Raw genomic sequence first — 19,621 nt, forward strand, 5'->3', positions numbered from 1 at the left:
TGTAATTGCATTTTTAGAAAGTCATAGTACTTTTTAGTTAATGACGCCGATAAAACGATGCTTATAAGTTAACTTTTATAAACGAAATATTAGGAATTTGATTTAAAATTGATAAATCGATCATTGATGAAGGAGATTGGTAGTCCTTTTAAACCATTGGATTTTATTTTATTAAGCAGCCTAACAATAATATATAGAATTTACTTTCTAAAATTGGAAATGGTAAATAAGCCAAATAAAAGGATCAGTGTATTTTATAGATTAATCTAGTTTATAGGTTGATATTTTTGCAAGTGCAGGCTGATCTCGATCAGTCTGGAATTGGGCAGGAGCCAGGAGCCGGAACAGGAGCTCACACACCTCCCGGGCAGCACTTAAGACAAATAACTTAAACACCTATCGACAGCAGCCAGCAGCAGAGGCAGCGGCCGGCACGACTACTCCCCAGCGAGACGCATTTTCAATTAGTTCTAAATCACAACTAATTGAATTCATATCAGAGCCTGCGTCCTGCACATCGCGATGGCCATCTAGGCAATCTTATCTTAACAGTTATGATGTCCGTGTGGCTTGTGTCCGCCTATTTTGGCATTCTTAGCCGAAATTTATTGACAAAATTTGCAACACAGATTGTCGGTTTACCGGGCGAAAGGGAAGCCTTAAACCAGGTGAGCCGGACGCGGAGGAAGCTACATAACCAGTAGCCCAGTAGGCAGAACCTGCCACTGTCTAATGCAGAGAATGCAGTCAGAAAAAATGACACATTTAGCTATTAAAGAAATTTAAAAAACAATCATAAAAAGCCACTTTCAAAAGCGCTCTGATTTTGTTTAATGATTTTTTATTGAAATAAAATTTATTTCAGATTAGGTTAAGTTACCAAAAAATAAGGAAATAGTACAGTTGTCAAAATATAAACTTCATTTTTTAAATTATAAAAAGGTTGCGTACTTTTGGTCACAATTTCAATTGATTTCACTGCGATTTCTATAAAACATCCTGTATCTAAGACAAAATTGGAATACGAAAATTGAAAATGTTTTTAAAAAATGTTATTTTTTTTACAGAAGTACACTCAATTCTCAAATTTTAATAAACAAGAAGACCACTTTTTTTGGCCAAGTGTGAACGATGGACTGCGAGGCCCATCTTCTGCCAGAACCTCTGCCGCCGGCATATGTGAAATCTATGGTCGTGATGCCTGGCTAGCTGACTACCTGACTGCAAAGTCATAATAAATGGAGCACACTCCGGCTCCATGTTGAAACGGTGGCGGCGGCGGCGGCGCATGCAAAAAAGATCGGGGCAGATCGGGCGAAAGGCAGCGATTGTCCAGAGATTGCTGGGACAAGTGGCGCTGCCTTAAAATCGCTGTAGAGCAACGGCTAAAATAGGAATCAGGAAGCAAACGTGGACTTTCTTTTTTCTATTCCTTTTTCTTTTTTGAAAGTCAAACGGTTGCCGCCCTTTGGTCAAACAAAAGCTGAGTGGTATGAAACGGACAATCTGTCAGTGTTGGTAGCTCATGAGATTTTTTAGGGTAAAACCAAAATTTCATCTGACAACACTGGTCGCGAATCGAATTAAAATCAATTAAATCCAATAAAAGCCTATAAACGAGATACTGCCAGAGCACTTGACACCCTCTGAGTCTTCCCGATAAAGGCGCAGATAAGATAAGCCCGTCAAACTCTCCCTCCCCCCGCAACAGGTGTCACACAGGTGAGAGAGAGAGCGCCGGTGTTTATAATCGATTAGTAGCAATTCGCTAATGAGTTTGTTTCTTGTTTAATTAAACAGCCGGCAGAATGTGGCGACAGCTCAACGGCGCCGCACTGAAGGGAACTAGCCTCAGCAACTTGGGTAGGATGCGCGGCTTTTCGGCTCTTCTCCAGGACAAGGCCCTTGTGAACGGCGACTGGGTCGGCTCCAGCGATGCGAGCACATTTGAAGTCCGTAATCCGGCGAGCGGAGAGGTGATCGGAAAGGTCCCAAACATGACCGTGGCGGATGCCCAAAAGGCGATCAATGCTGCCAAGCAGGCCTACGAATCCAAGGAGTGGCGATCCCTGACCGCCAAGGATCGCTCCAACCTGCTCAAAGTGAGTTTTTCCTTATCTAAGAAAGAAGTTCGAGTGTAGGTGACATCCCGGCTAACGCTTATCTAATCTCTCCTCTGCAGAAGTGGCACAAACTGATCGAGCAGAACTCGCAGGAGATAGCCGAGATAATGACGGCGGAGTCGGGCAAGCCCATCAACGAGTCCAAAGGAGAGGTGGCCTACGGCAATGCTTTTGTGGAATGGTTCGCGGAGGAGGCGCGTCGCATCTATGGCGAGATTGTTCCCAGTGCATCGCCCAATCGCGAGATAATAGTCATGAAGCAGCCCATCGGAGTGGCGGCCTTGATCACGCCCTGGAACTTCCCGATGGCCATGATCACGCGGAAGGCAGGAGCCGCTCTAGCCGCTGGTTGCACGGTGGTGGTGAAGCCCTCCGAGGACACACCGCTCACGGCGCTGGCGGTGGCAAAGCTGGCCGAGGATGCCGGCATCCCGAAGGGCGTGATCAATGTGGTGACCACCAACAAGGCGGCCCCCATTGGCGATCTCTTCTGCAAGAGTCCAGATGTCAGGGGCATCTCGTTCACCGGTTCCACAGAAGTGGGCAAGCTGCTGTTCCGCAACTCTGCCGATGGCATCAAGAGGATATGCCTGGAGCTGGGCGGCAACGCTCCGTTCATTGTCTTCGACTCGGCCAATGTGGAGAAGGCGGTGGATGGGGCCATGGCCTCCAAGTTCCGGAACTGCGGCCAGACCTGTGTCTCCGCCAACAGATTCTTCGTCCAGGACGGTGTCTACGAGCAGTTCGTGGGGCAGCTGAAGAAGCGCGTGGAGGCCCTGAAGATCGGCGATGGCCAGGGGTGCGAAGTCCAGATAGGACCGCTTATCAATGAAATGCAGTTCAAAAAGGTCAGCGGTTTTGTGGAAGATGCAAGGTCCAAGAAGGCGAACATCATCCAGGGAGGAAAGCCCCTGAGCGACATTGGCCCCCTCTTCTATGCACCGACTATAGTCACCGACGTGCCGCCCACGGCTCAGCTGTACACGGAGGAGGTCTTCGGCCCGGTTGTCTCCATCATCCGATTCCGCGACGAAGAGGAGGCGGTGGCGAAGGCCAACGACACCAGGAGAGGCCTGGCCGGCTACTTCTACAGCGATAATCTGCAGCAGGTGTTCCGCGTGGCCAAGCGCCTCGAGGTGGGTATGGTCGGCGTCAACGAGGGCATCATATCCGCGGCAGAGGCACCCTTTGGCGGTGTGAAGGAGTCTGGTGTCGGAAGGGAGGGCTCCAAGCACGGAATCGACGACTACGTCGACATCAAGTACATTTGCATGGGGAACCTGAAGTACGATTGAAATCCGAAGGAGCTTCGGTCACCTCCATTGCTTTCCACAGCTGCTGTCTTCCACTAGAATGCCGAATGCGATTTGTTGATTGTTGTAATTAGTTAAATATTTGTAAAACACCGCGCTAATAATATAAATAAATGTGCACAAACTAAAAAACCCTCGAAAAACTCTTCCTCAATTCCGAAATCTCTTTACAGATCTGCTCAAACTTTGAAAATAACGGTTTTTAAGACTCAGGTACGATATAGGTACGTGGTTCGAGTATTAGGTTTGGTTTGAGTATCAGGTGTGGCTCGAATATCAGTTAGTTGGATTTTTTAGGATGAAGTTTCAATCTCTTGGCGTTTTTTAGGTGAAACCCAAACTTCCATCTGGTAACACTGAGCCCTACTCAGCTGTGCGAGGGAGAAACAAAATTACAATAGCCGCAATGCCAATGTCTGACAAAATTGTAAGTAAATTGTTGATAACAATTACAAAAATGTGCTACTTAAGTGTGCTCCGCGCGGGGAAGACCCGAGTGGGCTATGTGTGCGTTGTGATTCGGCCACTGTGTGGGGACACGTAACCCGGAAAGCCGGCAAACCAAGACTGCGTTTGTTGTTGTTGCACTTTATTTTGCAAATAGTAAATTAAAGGAGCAGCAAGGAAGGCAAGGTGAAAATGCAGGTGAAGTGTGCATGCCGAGGGCCTCGGCTAGTGCGTGAACCTGTTCATTGTCTATTGCGGCGGCCAAGACAGCGGAAAGTGAAAATAGAGCGTACCATGACTTGTAGATTTGCGAGTGTGTAAGAGTGCAGTCTGTGCGAAAGGGGGTGGCGCGGTGAGAGGGAGGGCATTGAAACTCCCGAAGCAAAAATAAATTATTAATAACTTTAATTTGTGGCCATGCAATTAGAGGCAAACGAAGTGAGTTCATCCACCAGACGAGGCGCAGTGCCAATGCGGATACTGAAGGTGTTCGGTGTCTGTCTGGCGCATTGGAAAACGGTTCTAGGATGCACTCAAAGAAATTTTCGGTGTATTTAGCCATTTAATTCAAAGTGAGGTGTTGAGTAAGCCAATAATGATGTTTAAAAATAATCAAGATATAAATTTTATACATATATTTCTAGTATTGATTATTTATTAACTGAAATTAATGCAATTGCTTTTTTTTAATGTGCAAATTAATCTCTTTTAACATCAGCGCTCTTTTTGGCAAGGCTTTGTATTTGTTTTTAATTGCGATGCCAACAGAATTTCACAGTCAAGTTCGCGCCTTCATGACGTACAGTCCGAAACACTAAACAGAAAAGCCTTTCAGGCTTTGGTAGCTTTATAGCTACACTTGACACCCAACCCAAGCCCAAGCCATCGTCCTTACCGGAAACCAAAACCACATCCCCCTTACCCAAACCCCACCGAATCCCATCCAGACATGGCCTGTGCCCCGCTTCTGCTCGAGCAGTTCATCTACAAGAAGCGCAATTTCGCCTACGCCTTTGTGCGCCATCGTTTGTTCGTGTTATGCAAACAGTCGGTTGTAACGGAACTCAATTAATGCACCAGCCTTAGTTACCAATTACTAATTATATAATTCCTTCCGCTTTCCTTACAGCTAATTCGCGTTCAGTCTGCTGAGGGCATCAAACGCATTGAGATCTCGCCCAAATCCAACCTAAAGCAGCTCTACGACAGCGTCCAGAATGCCTTGAAGGTCGATGGATTTGGACTGTTCAAGGAACGCAGCTTCCTCACAGAGCTGCAGGCCAGTGGCAGCCAGCTGGTGGGGACATCCCTGAAGCATGGTGACTTGGTCTACTTGAAACAGATGGCTGGCACATCGTCTCGCGTAAGTTTGAGTTGCTTTACTAAAGTTTTACGAAAGATTGAACGGATTTTTAAATAATTTCAGCGAACTAGCACCACTGTCTTGGACAGTCAGATGTTCAAGACCAGCGAAAAGGCAAGCAACAGCAACCCAAACAGTGCTCGTCCCTCCATCAATGTGGTCGAGGATGAGGTTGACCAGGTGCTGAGCAAGGCGGATGGCACCATTAAGCGGGAACGCGATAGCAAGCTGTAAGCTTTATATTTTCAGATGAAACTCCAGTTTACTAATCAACCAACATGTTTTCTAGCTGCCATCATAATGCCAACGGCCGTTGCGTCCACTGCTCCGCACTGGAGCCCTACAACGAGGCCTACTTGAAGGAGCAGAACATCAAGCACTTGTCCTTCCACTCGTACATACGCAAACAGACTTCGGGCATGGATCAAGGCAAGTACTTTGTCTTCGACGACATCAACTGCCGCATCAAGCCCGGCTGTCGCGAGCATCCGCCATGGCCCAAGGGCATCTGTTCCAAGTGTCAGCCGTCTGCCATCACTCTGAACCGTCAGACCTACCGTCACGTGGACAATGTTATGTTCGAGAATACCAAGATTGTTGAGAGATTCCTCAACTACTGGCGCACCACCGGACATCAGCGCATGGGCTATCTTTATGGGACATACGAGCAGCACACGGACGTTCCGCTTGGCATTCGGGCGAAGGTGGCGGCCATTTATGAACCGCCGCAGGAGTCAACACGCGACTCGATCAACATTCAGCCGGATGAGGGAGCAGACGATGTGGATGCCGTGGCCAACGCGCTGGGATTGAAAAAGGTGGGAATACAGTGTATAATGCAATCAAATTCAAGGCTAATTGTTAATTTTTCAAACAGATTGGTTGGATATTCACTGATCTCATCACGGAGGATGCTAGTGCCGGCACTGTTAAACAGATCCGTGGCATCGAGTCGCACTTTATCACGGCCCAGGAGTGCATCACAGCCGGTGAGCTGCAGAATCGTCACCCAAATCCCTGTAAATATGCCTCCAATGGCGTCTTTGGCTCAAAGTTCGTGACCATTTGTGTGACGGGTAAGCATATAGTGTGGCATCCTCTCTGTTCTAGTTTTTTAAATTTTGTGTTCCTTTTGTTTTTTAGGAGATAAAACCAAACAAGTGCACATGGAAGGCTATGCGGTATCGGCTCAGTGCATGGCTCTAGTGCGTGATAAATGCCTGATACCCACTAAGGATGCGCCGGAGCTGGGCTATGTGCGCGAGTCTACAGACAAACAATATGTTCCAGACGTTTTCTATAAGGTAAGTGATTGGTTTTCTTTATTTAATAACAAAAGCTGCCTCTTAATGTGAGATCTTCTAAAAAAACATAAAATTAAAGCGAGACTTTGAACATTCAACACAAGGAACCAAAGTAAATTTCCCAAAAAAGAAATAGGAACACTTCCCGTAGCGACTTTTATTGAAATTTACATTTACATTTACACACTCAAACAATTTCCATATTTAGACATTTATAAATATTTTTTTCTAGTTTAGGGATACATAGTTTGATTTCAATACTGATTTAAATACTTTGCGGATTATGTGAATGAATTTATGTTCTCACCGGTGATATTTACTTTTGTACTACTTATCATTGCTCTGGGACTTCCTAGCAGAATTTCATGCCTTTTTTTTGTATACCTAGAGACATTCACACACAAAATGCACACGCATGAGATCAGATACGAAATTATGTTTACTTTTGAATGTTTGAATGGAGCCCTTTGAGCATCTCTTAATCACAATGTTGTCCAGATGTTTCCTGCTTCACAATTGACCGATGTACCAAAGATCTTATAATACCAAGATGAGTAAAGATTCTTTTTTTTTTAGATGTTTACGCTCTTAATTTGCCGCTATGCATCTTGTTACAATAAGGTCTTTGGCTGTACTTTATATTTGTATACTCTTGCAAAGGGTATTATAATGGTTTTATCCTTTCATCTGGGGTTTCATCCTTGTCTATCTAAAATATCATAAAGTTTTCGAACGTGATGATGATTTTTCTTAAAACTCAATATTATAAATATTTCTAATTTTCGTTTCGTTATATCTTGCCTAATATTTTTAATTTCTTACTTTTCGTTTAAAACAATTTGATTTCTTCTTATTTTCATTCAAAAATACTTTCGATTTGGCTTTTAACATAAAATATATAATTTCTTTTCGACGATTTCCCTTAATTATAATCGGATGGCTCTTTTTGTTTACTAAATTGTTATTTTCTATTGCATATGCAATAGACACCAACTAACTCTTAGCAATATTTATATACTACGCATAGATATTTCAAGTTTCTGCGCTTGTTTCTCATAAGCTTATTCAAATTTCACCTATATGAGCTTCTACTTGCTTTGTATAGTTTTACCAATGGCTAATTTTTATTATTCCACGGCTTAGCCTAAGTTTATATCCAGGTAACGTCGCAGCGCTTAGACACCAATTAATGGCTGTCCTTATGCTATTGAAATAATCCGAAAACTAATCCGAAAACTAGTTTATAAATTTAATTCTCATTCAATTTTCGTTATAAATTCCAAAGATGAATTTCTGTTGGTTGCATTTTTGGTTTTGATATTTTAAAGAGCCTCCAAAAGGATGATGTTGTTTGTTTTGTTTGTAAAGTGTTTATATAAAAATCTCCCTAGTTTGTTTGGAATCTAAAAAGTTTTGGTTTCTTTTAAAGTGTTCTCAAAATCTCTTCTTATCTTGCTTATTGACCTTAAAAGTGAATATATTATTGCTACGAAAAATTCGTACCAGGAGCTTTTTTCTTGCTTAGAAATCTGACAAGGGTGTACATTAATATTTGGTTTTTGGGGCTCCACCGCTCTTTTTATCGGTTAATGTGATATTCGCCGCAATTCCGAATGAAGCACTTAACCGCCAGTCGACCAATGGCATTTCCTGTGGCAGCAATTCGGTCAACCACTTCGATGCCCTCGACAATGTACCCAAAGATGGCCGTAAACGAGCGCATCTCGTTGAGCACCAGCCGGAATTGGCTGCCAACAAAGCCACTCTTGTCCTGCCGCCTCTGACCCCTTCGCATGCCAACGGTTCCCCGGTGGGCCGGCAGTCCCGTATCATCCGGCATAAAGTAGCGCGTGTCGAAAGTGGAGTGGCCACCCCGTCCGTTGTTAGATTCAAAGTCCCCGCTGATGATGCTCTCGCCTCCCCAGGCTTGGAACACGGAGCATCCGCGATAGCCATAGCCTCGGTCATGCCGAATGAGGGCTCCAAAGTTCTCCGACATCCGGGGAGCCACATCGTCACGCACCTCCACTAGTACTCGACCGACCAGTTCCCCTGCCATGTCCATTTCCATATAATAGATGGGATAACAGTGAACGGAGGGCGGGCGGGCTATGCTTACCAAGAAACTGGATCTAGAGTTATCATTCTGGGCCAATATCGGGAGTAGCTCGGGACTCCAGTTGGGATCGTCGTGCCGTAAAGTTGGCAGCTGCTGTTGCACCTGCTGGTGAAGCCGCTGCCGCCTCAGTCCCTCATGCGCCATCTGCCCGTTCATCCCTTGTTGCCGCTGCCACTGGGACTGGGACTGAGACGGGCACTGGAGCTCTTGATTCATCATATTGAACTGCAATTGAGTGCTCTCGGACAAGTGATTGGTCTGAAAGCCGGCGTAGCTGCTGCTGTTGCTGGTCGACGAATTGACAGAGTTAACAGAGCCCTCGCGATCCTCGCCGGCGGAGAAGTAGCGTGCTAGAAGCTCCTCATTCTGATCCGGCTGCATTTCACGCGCTACTCCGGACTGCGGCAGCAGCTCAGACGGCATCAGTCGGTTCTGCAGTTCGGTCCAGTAAGCAAACACGCAGTAGTTGGTTAGAATGAGTGCCAGTGGTGGCTCCACATTGGCGGGTATGCTGCTCGGTCGCAGGTTACTGCGCAGCTTTAGGAGCCTGTCATTCAAGGTCTCAAAGTCCAAAACCTGCATTCCATTCTCCCGGATGGCGGCTCGCATCCGGCACTGGAAGTGCACCTCCACGAGCTGTCTCTCGCACTTGCGACGCTGAATTACGAACCGCAAGAGAAGATTACGTAAATCCGTGGCAGAGTGAGGCGCGACGAAGCTATTTAGTTCGTGCTCGGCGCGGACACTCCATCCGTTCATTTGGCTGGAAACCATGGAGGGCTTGTGCTCTAGGATCTCGCGCTTCACATGCAACTGCAGCCGGAAGCAGGCCTCGTGCAACTGGCGGAACACGTTCAACTCGTGGGCGGCCAAGTCCGAGGCCTCGGCAGCAGCGCGCTTAATCTTCACAAGCTCGGCGCTAAGGAGCTGGCGCAGCAGCTCCAGGTAGTCCAGCTGGCGGGTGAGGCGGTGGTCTCGATGAATCGGAGCATCTGCGCAGGCGCGACATAGCAAAAGCTGGCAGTTATGACACCACGTTGAGTTGGGCATGGCATGGATCAGGCAATGTTCGCTGCTGCTGGCCAGGAAGCTATTCACGCAGATTTGGTCTAGCCAGTTCGCCGGGGAAACGGCCCGCTGCTCACCTACTATGGTACTGTTGCTTTCCCGCGAGAAGCCCAGCATGGCTCTGCCTAGCACCAGAGCCGGCAGCTCACGCAGCAGGAACATGATGGCCATCGTTTCCGGCAGCTTGCGGCCGAGCAAGGCGGTCCGAACACCGCAGAGTGGGCACAAGCATTCGGAGGTCTCTTGAATGAGGCTACTGGCCACACACTCCTCGCAGAGGCTGTGTTGGCAGACCAGCTCCTTGGGCAGGCGGCGGGTAACGAGGTCATAAGGACGACGGCACAGGCCGCAGCTAAGAAGCGACGCCAACTGACTGGGCACTTGCATGGGCGCCGCCATTGTTCCTCGCCACTGAAATGGGAAATTTATAAAAAACAAGAAAGGAATTTAACCTCGGTAAGCCGACGTTTTTAATTTGTGGTTTAGTTTTGAATAATTAATAATAATACCCCTTAGATATAAGCATTTCTTAAATCGATATTTATCGATTTAATTTTTTCCAGGGAAATCAAAGTTTAAACAACCAATTACTAAGCCAAACAGCCTTCATTTTGAATCCTATCTCAGTTCTGGGTTCGTTTTTTTTTTGTTAATAAATATGTATAACAGTTTTAACAATTTAAACCTTTCAGTCAGTCAGAAATCTATATGAAACCTAATGGCAAAAATGATTCCAGTTTATAAATCGATATCCCTTTTTTTCAGTGCCTAAGCAAAACCAAAATCGACCCCGTTATACATTTTCAGTTTAATTTGTGGTTTTGCACAAATCATCAACAGATGTCCCAAAACTTTGTTTGCACTCAGCCCGAGCTGCTTATGCGCTATAAATAAATACCCAAATTGAAAAGTGGTTGCCTTTAGCAAGACTAAACTTAACAAAATATAAGGAAACTTTTACTTATGGGCTTAAATTGATAGTACAAATTGCTACTTTCGTTGCAACAACATTCCTTTCTCAGATTCCTGCCTTTAAACTTGTCGCTTAATTCTTGATTTCTTATCGAGAACAAACTTTGTGAATTTAAAAATTGTTTCAACTTTGAGTTTTCCACTGTGATTGGGTTGCCATCCCTTGGGTCAACTCCTTCCCCCAGAAATTCGGCGGCCAAAAGACAATTTCTCGTTAGTCGGTCATAAGTAAGTCGGCAGCCTAATTCTTGAAAAACTTTCCGCCGTGTGCCATTTATTGGGACTTTGTTCTAAGCCGTGTAATCAAACTTTTCTCGGGCGATTTCGACTGCCAAAGGAGGAAACCGCCCAGTTTAATGTGTAACAAGCGGTTGCTCCTTCCCAGGGGTCAAGTCACGGTGCCCCTGGCACCAGGAGCCAGAGTCGTGCCCAGGGATATTGAATTGCATTCCGAAAACCACAAACTTTGGGGATGCGCAGAATGCGTATTCGGTTCTTGGGGAGAGTTCTTCGGAACTGGCCTTAACAGGTTAATTAGTATTCAATCGAAGTAATTGTGATCACAATTCTGAGTAATTATGCTCGGTATTGTTAAAGCTTAAACATATTTCCAGGAAAATTTTATGATAAATTCTGTTTTTATGACAGAAACTAAAAAACAGTTGAAAAATGGCAACACTGCAGTCACCATTTCTTTAGCCATTTTGCTTATTTTTGTCGTAGAGTCCACTTCTTTGTACTTTCTTCCATGCCATTGGACAGCGAGGCACACGTTTCGGGCATTCCTCACGGTTATTTTATTTTTCTGTTTATATTATTCACTTTTAGGGACTTTTGCCATTTCACTTCCCTTACATTTGAGCCTCCCCCTTTGTTTTGCAATTATGCAAATGCCTTAAGCTGTCTGCAAATTCTGCAGCCTCCAACAATTATCGAAGGGAGCTCCTTCTTCGCATATGGCATTAAGAAAACAGTGCTTCCTTTTTACTTTTTCTCTTTATTTTCTTTTGGGGTATTTTGGGTTGCCCACGTTTTTCGCAGTCTTGCCTAGCGAATGTGTAAATTGAAAAAGTAAATTCCTGGCAGCAGTCCTTGACATAAATTCATATTTATGGCAATTGTTTTGTCTCTCAAGGAGGTGTGTGTCTTAAATGGAAATTTTGGTGAAAACGCGCCAGAATTTGTTGCTGTTATTGTTAACACGCTGGAAAAGCGAGCTTTTCATGAGGTTCTTCTTGTTTTCTTTTTGCCACATTTGCGGAAAAGACAATGACAGATTTGTATTGTTGCTTGTTGGTCGGTCGGACGGTGGCTTTATTTGCTTTTGGCACCGAGTTGACAATAAATTAACCGACCTTACGTTGACGTCTGTCACCTTTATTCAGGCTTAACTCTCGCCACATTACACCTCGTGTTTAACCCCTGACGATACCTCCAATTCCCAAATTATTAAGCGAGCGACTGACAAATGACATTGCAAATTACTCGATGGGAAAATTCTGTGCACTTTAATTGCTGTCGCTTTGTTTTCACTGCCCTGCTTTTGTGACTGAGCGGGGGCGTTAATTGGATAGGCTTTTGTTAAGCAAATGAATATGGTTCTATAATCCGGCCATCACGTGTCATTTTCATAGGACTAATTAGTAGCAATTATAATGGAGAAGCAAGTGCATCCTTGACCTGAGCCACGTTTAAGGAATAATCAATAAGCACGGCCTGCAGTAAATTATCGAACTATATAGAAATTCAGAGGCTTAAAGGAAAGCCGTTTCTGCTAAGGCTATCATAATACTCTATTACTATATATTTTATATTAAATTTATTTTATTGAATTGCTACTTAAACTTTACCCTTTCCAAATACTAAATTGTGTTTAATACCACATTTTCTCTTGGCTAAATGCTTTACTATTTGGACAAATTTCTCGGATTTGGTTTTTGGCCCAAATTGACATTGTTTGTTTGTCCTATGCATTTTTAATAAGGTTAGCCTGTTGCACAATTCAATGTCTGCTGGGGTTTTCCCTGGGGAACTTCTACCTGGGAAGGCTCTTTGTCTGGTCTTAGAGAGAAATTATTTATGAATTTTTTGTACGTCTCACAACTTATTTATAGCCACTGTCGAAGCCTTTCGCTTAGCACATACTCGAGTATATGAAATTCCCAAATGAAATTAAAAGTTAGCGCCCAGGTTATGGTTTATGCAAGGCACTCTGGTTCGCTACCAGGGAAACCCCTGAATTCATTGTTGGATGAAATTATTTTAATGCGAATTTTCCGGAGAGCCGGCAGCACTTAATAGGGGAACTTTTCACAAATATTTTGGAAGCATAACTTTAGCATTTCGGGAAGTTGCATAAATCCGAACCTTAATGCCTGTGCATTCTCAGACTACCTTTTCCATTTATTTCCACGACTGCGTATCCAGGCCAAGTATTCGGATTAAAATCCCAAAAAAAAGAAAAGAAAAGTGGCGAAGGCAAATCTGCAAATCGATAAGCAATTTGTGGTCCTGTTTGCTGCGGTTTTGGCGCACTTCCTTTGCCTTGAGCTCATTGTCAATGCCATAGGGCCAGGACTCAGGGCCTGGGTCGGCTTTCTGTTTTTATGCCGGACCATAAAAGTTTATTGCGTGGCCCGGCCAGTGTGTCACCTTCGACGGAGGAGGCCTGTGTGGGTCTAAGCACCTCTTCCGAACTGGACAAATGCCATGCCCCTTTGCTAATTGCCATAAGCAGACTAGGGGCCCTGACAATAATTGGTTTCTCCACTTTAATGACTTTGCAAACGTGCTGGGAATTTTCCTACCCATATGGTCAAGTGTGTGGTGCACTTCATATTTGCCGGGAAATAGTCGAAGGGTCTTCTGGTATTTGCTGTGGTGTGCAAGCTCTGCGATAATGGAGAGTCTCGTTTGAATAATGCATAGCATTCAAGTTAAGCACTACAGCCAGTGGAAATTGTTCTGCAATTGTGTCTTACTTTCTTTAATAGAATGCTTGCTTAAATTTAATTATATAGAACTATTTCACAGGGACGTTGTAATTAAATTAATTCCAATCCAATCCAATCAAACTTGAAAAAAGATGAAAGTAAATAAACGAGAGCCACTACACACTTTCACAGGAAGTGTGAAATTGCGAAAACTAAAAGGAAATCATTGGGACAAACAGAACACAATAAGGTTTCCGTTGCCGAATAGTTACACAGAAACACACACGCATTGCACTCTGTAGGGTTTTCCAAATGGAGTTTGACAATTAATTAGCATACTTTTGCGGGCAAGCGACCTTTTTTGATTGATGTGCTTGCCTGCCTTCCAGCCAGACTTCAATCATGCAAATTAATCTTCAGCATGTCAAATCATGAGCTAATCAAAGGAAAACTTTGATGGATGCGAAGTGGAATGCGGCGAGTCCCAGACTTTGGCTGCATCCGCTGAGATATGATAATAATCAATTCCTTCTGATTACAAATATCAAAGGAAGACACAAAGATCTAAAAATGGATAATAGCATTTGCCAGGTTAAATATATTTCTTAAAGTATTTCTGTTTATAAAGATAGAGCCTTGGAAAAAGGCGAGCTCAAGGCTGAAAATTGCGTCAGTCTTGTAAATTAAAATAAAAATCTTTGGGTACGACGGGTATCTCAGTGCCAATCACACTCCACTGTAAGCTTACCATTAATAGATCTTATTAAATTCTTCGGTAAATTCTTGGCATTTATATTAATAAATGTTTTTCTGGATATTTGTTCTTTTGTTTGAAAATGCACAGGAACTTGATTGTTTTCACTTGCTGCTGCTCTCTCTCTCTCTATTTGCTACTTTGAAAATGCATCAAAAAATAGTTGCTTTGGTCATTTATTGTTTTCACTCGCACTGATTTATCTATTTTTGAGTGCACTTGCAGGAGGTGAAAGCCTTGAATATTTTACTTTCACTCTTCAGACTGATTTTCTTTTTGCAGTTTGCAACCTGTTGTTGTTGCTTCTTCTTCTTTACGTCCTTGGGCTCCTTTTTTGTCTGTCCATCTACCCGGGAAATTTGCTCCAGGGATAGCTGGTCCTGCTGCAGCCCCTCCTCCTCCTCCTCCTGCTGCCGTATCTGCTCCTGATGCTGCTGCATGAGCTGTTGCTGCTGCTGGCGGGTCTTGAACGCTGCATTGCTAATCTGCCAGCTGCTGGCCGAGGAGCGCAGCAGTGGCTTCGTGTGCTGCTGCTGGTAGCTGGGCGCAGCACTGGCCAATCCCGCCGAGCTCTCGGACGTAAGCGTCGAGGAGGCGACCGCCGTCCAGAACATGATGATCCACCAGGGCTCTGATGATGGTGGGGGCGGGCATGTTAGCCAAAAAAACAGGAGAAAACCTAAACTGGACACTAAGGAAAGCGCGGTTTAAATTTCAGCTCGGGACTAGTCCTTTTCCGCCAAAATCGTCCTGCTGCCGTTCACGATTTGCTGACAACTGCAGCCCCTGCCTGGCAGGATGTGCCTTTTATATGCGGAGAGCGAAAGCTCGCTTAGCTTTCGGTCCTTTGGCCTGGCTCTCTTTTACTCGGTTTCAATGTCAATGTCGAGCTCTTATTCTGCTCACTGACTCCTGCAGGCTACTGCTGCAATTTTTGCATATAACTCGACCTAATATTATATATTTTTACATATTGAAAGGAGTTTCTAAAAACTAAGCACCTAAAATATAAGACAGCTTTTAGTTGGAAATCTTTTTAAAAATGCCGAAGGAGAATTAAAATGTAATGTTTATTGAACTTTCCTATAAAAAATGTAAAGGTACCTGAAATTGTTGCTGTATTTGAAATATATTTTATTTCATTTAATTAAACCTTCATATATGTATTCAGGGTTCTATAATTGTAGTCAGAAGCTGGTAACGTAGTGAAGGAGTCATTTCCGACCCCATAAATCGTATATATTCTTGATCAGCATCAACAGCCAAGTCGAACTGGCCATGTTTGGTAGAAAAAAAAATTTACTCAAAATTTCAAAATTTTATAAGGGGTTACATCATTAAAAATGCCAAAAATTGACATTTCTTAAAATTTTAAACTTAGTGTACTGATCGTTTAACCTAGTAAAAACTAGCACAGAAAAGCTTTCCGAATTGAATTTGGCGCTTTTTTGGCTTAGTTATGCTGTTTTTTAACATTGATTTGTCCAAAAATGTATCACATAAAATATGAATAAATATTGGGGCTTTTTCGTGCAGTTAACAAAATTTTCTGTAGTACTTTATCTGCAATACCTTTGCATTACAATTTACTTCTACTTTTGCTTGGCTTCCAGGAAGCTTGATTAATTGCAGTAGCCCAGGCCAGGCAGGCATGTGTGGATTGCCTGCGACATTGCGATAACTCTTAAGTTAATTGGAAAATTAATGGTTGATTGATTTATGCTCTAAGCTGATCAGTGCAACCCTTCAGCCCATTTCTATTGTTTAGGCCACCTGTGGCCAGCTATTGCTTGCTATCTGCTTAGGCACATGCTGTCCTTCCATGCCATGGTTAAACCACCTCTGACCAAATATAGTTTTAGGAAATTTAATTGAATTTTCAAGTTTGAAACTATATTTTGCTTGCAATCACTGATAGGAAACAAAAGTTCCACTGCCAGTCAATTTAGTATTTTAACACGATTAAGGGCGCTGCTTCCATATCGTACCCAGCATTGGTTATCTTAGTACCTATTGCCCGGTCACAAGTCTATCTTTATGATGGTCTCCCACTCTGGTTCGCTACTCGGACATCCGGCGACGGCTAATTAACTTACGCTTATGAAAGTGATGCATCCATGCAATGCAATCGAATGAACTGCCGGGAAGGGACAATTGTTGACGTACTGGCTTCATCGACGCCGCCCCTTCTTTGTGGACGCATCACAGGATGCAGTAATTGCGTTTACGAGGACACTGCTGCCATGTGACATGCCTAAACCGCAACACGCTTCAATATTTTTTCTCTGCAGACACTATATTTTCACTGGGCTCCACCCAGCGGCAGGCGTAATGCAAATTTCCTTTTAATTACCGTCTGTTGCCTTTTCGAAGACTTTTAATGATATTTTGTCCACTGAATAAGAAATCAAACTTTATAGAAACCAACAGGACAAAACATAGAATATAGAATTTATTATCACTCCTATTCATGGGAGGGAATCCCAGAATGCCGACAAGCATTATTTCAGCGAGACTGTGACTTACGCTATGCTTCCTAGCTCAGTGCTAAGACGGCTAAACCCCTCTGTATTGGATCCGCTGCCAGCTCCAAGAGCACTGGCAAAGTGCCGACAGCCTTGTTGTGGGCAAGGTCATTGCCGAGCTAACAGGTTGCTCTCCCCAAGAGCTTTCTTAGAGAGAAAGAGAATCCGATGCGCGTCAGCAATAGTTTTTTGTGTGTTTATTAGACTCTCGCCCCATTTCAGATGTAGGTCAGTGGGCCAAGTAGCTAACACCTGTACTAACGTGATTTTAACCTCTCTCTACCTTTGTCTCTCTTTGATTCCAGGAAAAAGACCAGTACGGAAACGAAGTGCAGCGCCTGGCGCGCCCTCTGCCCGTCGAGTATCTGCTGGTGGATGTGCCCGCCTCGACGCCCCTGCAGCCGCAGTACACCTTCACCGAGTACGACAAGCGTCAGCCGTTTCCCATCGAGAACCGCTACATCGACGGCCACCTGCAGGACTTCAATGCCCTCAGCTGCTATCTGTCTGCCTGGGGCGAGGAGGAGTTCCTCGAGGCCATCTCGGACTTCCACCTACTGGTCTATCTGTACAAGATGGACATGCTGCCGCTGCGCCAGCACATGGGTCCGCTTCTGGAAGCAGTGCGCACCAAGAATCCCAACCAGGCGGCCAAGTTTAAAATCGAGGAGGTGTGGAAGCTCCTCGAATCGCTCATTCAGGCCAGCTCCGGCGGCAGCGGGTGAGTTTATTATCAAAATAAAATGTAAATGGGTCATCATATTTCATACATATATGTGTGTATCTGTTTTCATAAGCTTTTAAGCTGAAGTTTATTTGAACCAAAAATAGTAGTAGTATTTAATTCTGTTCGTTCTTCCTTTGCAGTGGCACCACCAGCTATCCCAGCGGCGGAGCGGCGGCCAGTGCCGGTGCATCTGGAGTGGAGGCCATGGACTTGGACGCCAACACATGGACGTGCAACCACTGCACCTTCATCAATCGCGGCGAACTCACTTCCTGCGAGATATGCTCGCTACCCAGATAAGGATCCCTGGGCCCAAATAATTCCACGTTGTGCAGCCCGGATGATGGACCCTTCTAAATTCTGGTGTAGAACAAAACTAAAGATTGAATCATACTTACTTATAGCGGCGGCGGCAGGAAGACATGGAGTGTCCCTCAAACACACACACGCATACACAAAAATACACACATAGAGGCAAATGTCGTGCTTTCTCTATATATGTAAACCTTGTGTAAGAATTTTATTAAATAAAACAACAACAAAATCCTTTCTTGTTGTAATTTACCTTTATTTGTTTATCGCCCTGCAGTGAAAATCGCAAAATTAAAAAAATTAAAGCATACTTTTGGGGATTTTAAATAAAAATGTGGCATCTTTTAGGCGGAAGTTCAATTTACAATCGCAAAATTAAAAAAATTAAAGCATACTTTTGGGGATTTTAAATAAAATTGTGGCATCTTTTAGGCGGAAGTTCAATTTACAGTTTGACAAGCACTGGACCAAGTGAGATTCAATTTTTACAGTTTGACAAGCACTGGTCAGAAACTCCCTTTTGGGCGTCCCAAGTGGAGTTTCTGTCCAGTGGCTCTAAAACTGTAAAAATTGAATCTCACTTGGTCCAGTGCTTGTCAAACTGTAAAAATTTGGAACTCCCTTAGACCAGTGCTTGTCAAACTGTAAAAGTGGAGTTGCATTCGTCCCCGCCCAAAAGTATGCCTTATTTTAAATTTTTTATTTTTTTTTTTTTTTCCTATTATTTATTAAGGCATACGGGGAGTACTGTTTACCCCTTTGTGTCCTTAGTGTCTGTTAATTCAGCCCTAAAGCGGGCGCGCCGGCAACCTTATTGGTTAGCATTTTTATAATTACAAAATAGCATAAACATCACATTGTAGGTCGTCTACTTCTGGCCCCAGGCGACCGAAAAATGAGGTCTCCAGGGTACCTCCTCCTCAGTCTTCTGGGGTTTATCCCTCTTGTTAGCCTATTGGCCAGCCAGTTTCGATGCTGCGCCAGTCTGTCATGGTAGCGACTTGAGTGCATGCTGATTTCTTCCATCACCAGGGGAAGCTTCAAGTCCTTGCGCAGGGTGGAGTTGCGGACGTACCACTCGCAGCCAGTGATAATTCTGGCTACTCTGTTCTGAGCAGTCTGGATTCTCCGGATCTGACTATCGCATGTCAGCCCCCAGATCTGGCAACCATAATTTTTTATTAAAGACTTAAAAATTCAGCGCAAAAGATGCCACAAAAATGACCAAATAATATTTAAAAATGCCTAAAAGTATGCAATTATTTTATTTTTTGATTTAAACCAGAAAAATATAAGAAAAATAAGGAAAACACCTTTTAAAGCGGCAATAAAACTAAGAAAATAATTAAAATACACTTCAAATTTCCTCTCAAATAAACAAGGAGACGTTTCCGACCCTATAAAGTATATATATTCTTGATCAGCATCAACAGGGGAATCTTTCTAGACATGTCCGGAAGAAATCGATTTTTTGACCATTTTTGCAAAATTTTATAAGGGGTTACATCATTAAAATTTTTGATTTTGATAAAAAAATTTAATTTTCAAAATTTTTAAATGAAGTATGCAGATTTATTAACTGTAGAAAATCTTGCACAGAACTGTTTTCCGATTTAAAATTAATGCTCTTTTGGCCGAGTTATGATATTTTTAATTTAAAG

General features: G+C 43.7%; 4 protein-coding genes across 7 annotated transcripts; 2 read left to right on the forward strand and 2 right to left on the reverse strand.

The window, feature by feature from the left end:
* Positions 1-1,548: 1,548 nt before the first annotated feature.
* On the forward strand, positions 1,549-3,568 carry Ssadh (succinic semialdehyde dehydrogenase). Its single transcript, XM_017176366.2, has 3 exons — positions 1,549-1,722; positions 1,801-2,102; positions 2,183-3,568. Exons 2-3 carry the CDS (start codon positions 1,809-1,811, stop codon positions 3,416-3,418), a joined length of 1,530 nt encoding a protein of 509 aa, XP_017031855.1. The 5' UTR covers positions 1,549-1,722; positions 1,801-1,808; the 3' UTR covers positions 3,419-3,568.
* A 186-nt stretch (positions 3,569-3,754) lies between these two features.
* On the forward strand, positions 3,755-18,198 carry Npl4 (nuclear protein localization 4). Of its 3 annotated transcripts, none has more exons than XM_017176320.3 (8): positions 3,755-3,863; positions 5,013-5,246; positions 5,310-5,476; positions 5,536-6,064; positions 6,124-6,322; positions 6,390-6,550; positions 17,227-17,642; positions 17,789-18,198. In XM_017176320.3, exons 1-8 carry the CDS (start codon positions 3,843-3,845, stop codon positions 17,946-17,948), a joined length of 1,887 nt encoding a protein of 628 aa, XP_017031809.1. In that variant the 5' UTR covers positions 3,755-3,842; the 3' UTR covers positions 17,949-18,198. The 3 variants fall into 3 exon arrangements, with proteins under 3 accessions (XP_017031809.1, XP_070143038.1, XP_017031808.1); XM_070286937.1 differs by lacking the exon at positions 3,755-3,863 and adding an exon at positions 4,061-4,081; XM_017176319.3 differs by lacking the exon at positions 3,755-3,863 and adding an exon at positions 4,677-4,934.
* LOC108081239 (uncharacterized) lies at positions 8,065-10,124 on the reverse strand. 2 transcript variants are annotated; one of them, XM_070287072.1, is made up of 2 exons: positions 8,670-10,124; positions 8,447-8,602 (listed from the first exon to the last, which is right to left on the reverse strand). In XM_070287072.1, the coding sequence occupies exons 1-2, from the start codon at positions 10,122-10,124 to the stop codon at positions 8,579-8,581; spliced, it is 1,479 nt and encodes a 492-aa protein (XP_070143173.1). In that variant the 3' UTR covers positions 8,447-8,578. The 2 variants fall into 2 exon arrangements, with proteins under 2 accessions (XP_017031807.1, XP_070143173.1); XM_017176318.3 differs by having other exon boundaries at positions 8,065-10,124.
* LOC108081242 (RING finger protein B) lies at positions 14,600-15,010 on the reverse strand. The gene has a single exon (XM_017176321.3). The coding sequence runs from the start codon at positions 15,008-15,010 to the stop codon at positions 14,600-14,602; it is 411 nt and encodes a 136-aa protein (XP_017031810.1).
* Positions 18,199-19,621: the final 1,423 nt, after the last annotated feature.

The sequence above is a fragment of the Drosophila kikkawai genome, chromosome 3R (genome assembly GCF_030179895.1).
Source record: "Drosophila kikkawai strain 14028-0561.14 chromosome 3R, DkikHiC1v2, whole genome shotgun sequence".
Taxonomy (NCBI): Eukaryota; Metazoa; Arthropoda; class Insecta; order Diptera; family Drosophilidae; genus Drosophila; species Drosophila kikkawai.

What these genes read in the sequence shown, in the direction of transcription:
- Ssadh (XM_017176366.2), top strand. Translation starts at nt 1,809, where the DNA reads ATGTGGCGACAGCTCAACGGCGCCGCACTGAAGGGAACTAGCCTCAGC. An exon ending in ATCGCTCCAACCTGCTCAAA is followed by an intron (nt 2,103 to 2,182) that starts GTGAGTTTTTCC and finishes TCTCCTCTGCAG; the next exon opens with AAGTGGCACAAACTGATCGA.
- Npl4 (XM_017176319.3), top strand. Translation starts at nt 4,833, where the DNA reads ATGGCCTGTGCCCCGCTTCTGCTCGAGCAGTTCATCTACAAGAAGCGC. An exon ending in TGGCTGGCACATCGTCTCGC is followed by an intron (nt 5,247 to 5,309) that starts GTAAGTTTGAGT and finishes AAATAATTTCAG; the next exon opens with CGAACTAGCACCACTGTCTT. An exon ending in CGTGACCATTTGTGTGACGG is followed by an intron (nt 6,323 to 6,389) that starts GTAAGCATATAG and finishes TTTGTTTTTTAG; the next exon opens with GAGATAAAACCAAACAAGTG.
- LOC108081239 (XM_017176318.3), bottom strand. Translation starts at nt 10,124, where the DNA reads ATGCAAGTGCCCAGTCAGTTGGCGTCGCTTCTTAGCTGCGGCCTGTGC.
- LOC108081242 (XM_017176321.3), bottom strand. Translation starts at nt 15,010, where the DNA reads ATGTTCTGGACGGCGGTCGCCTCCTCGACGCTTACGTCCGAGAGCTCG.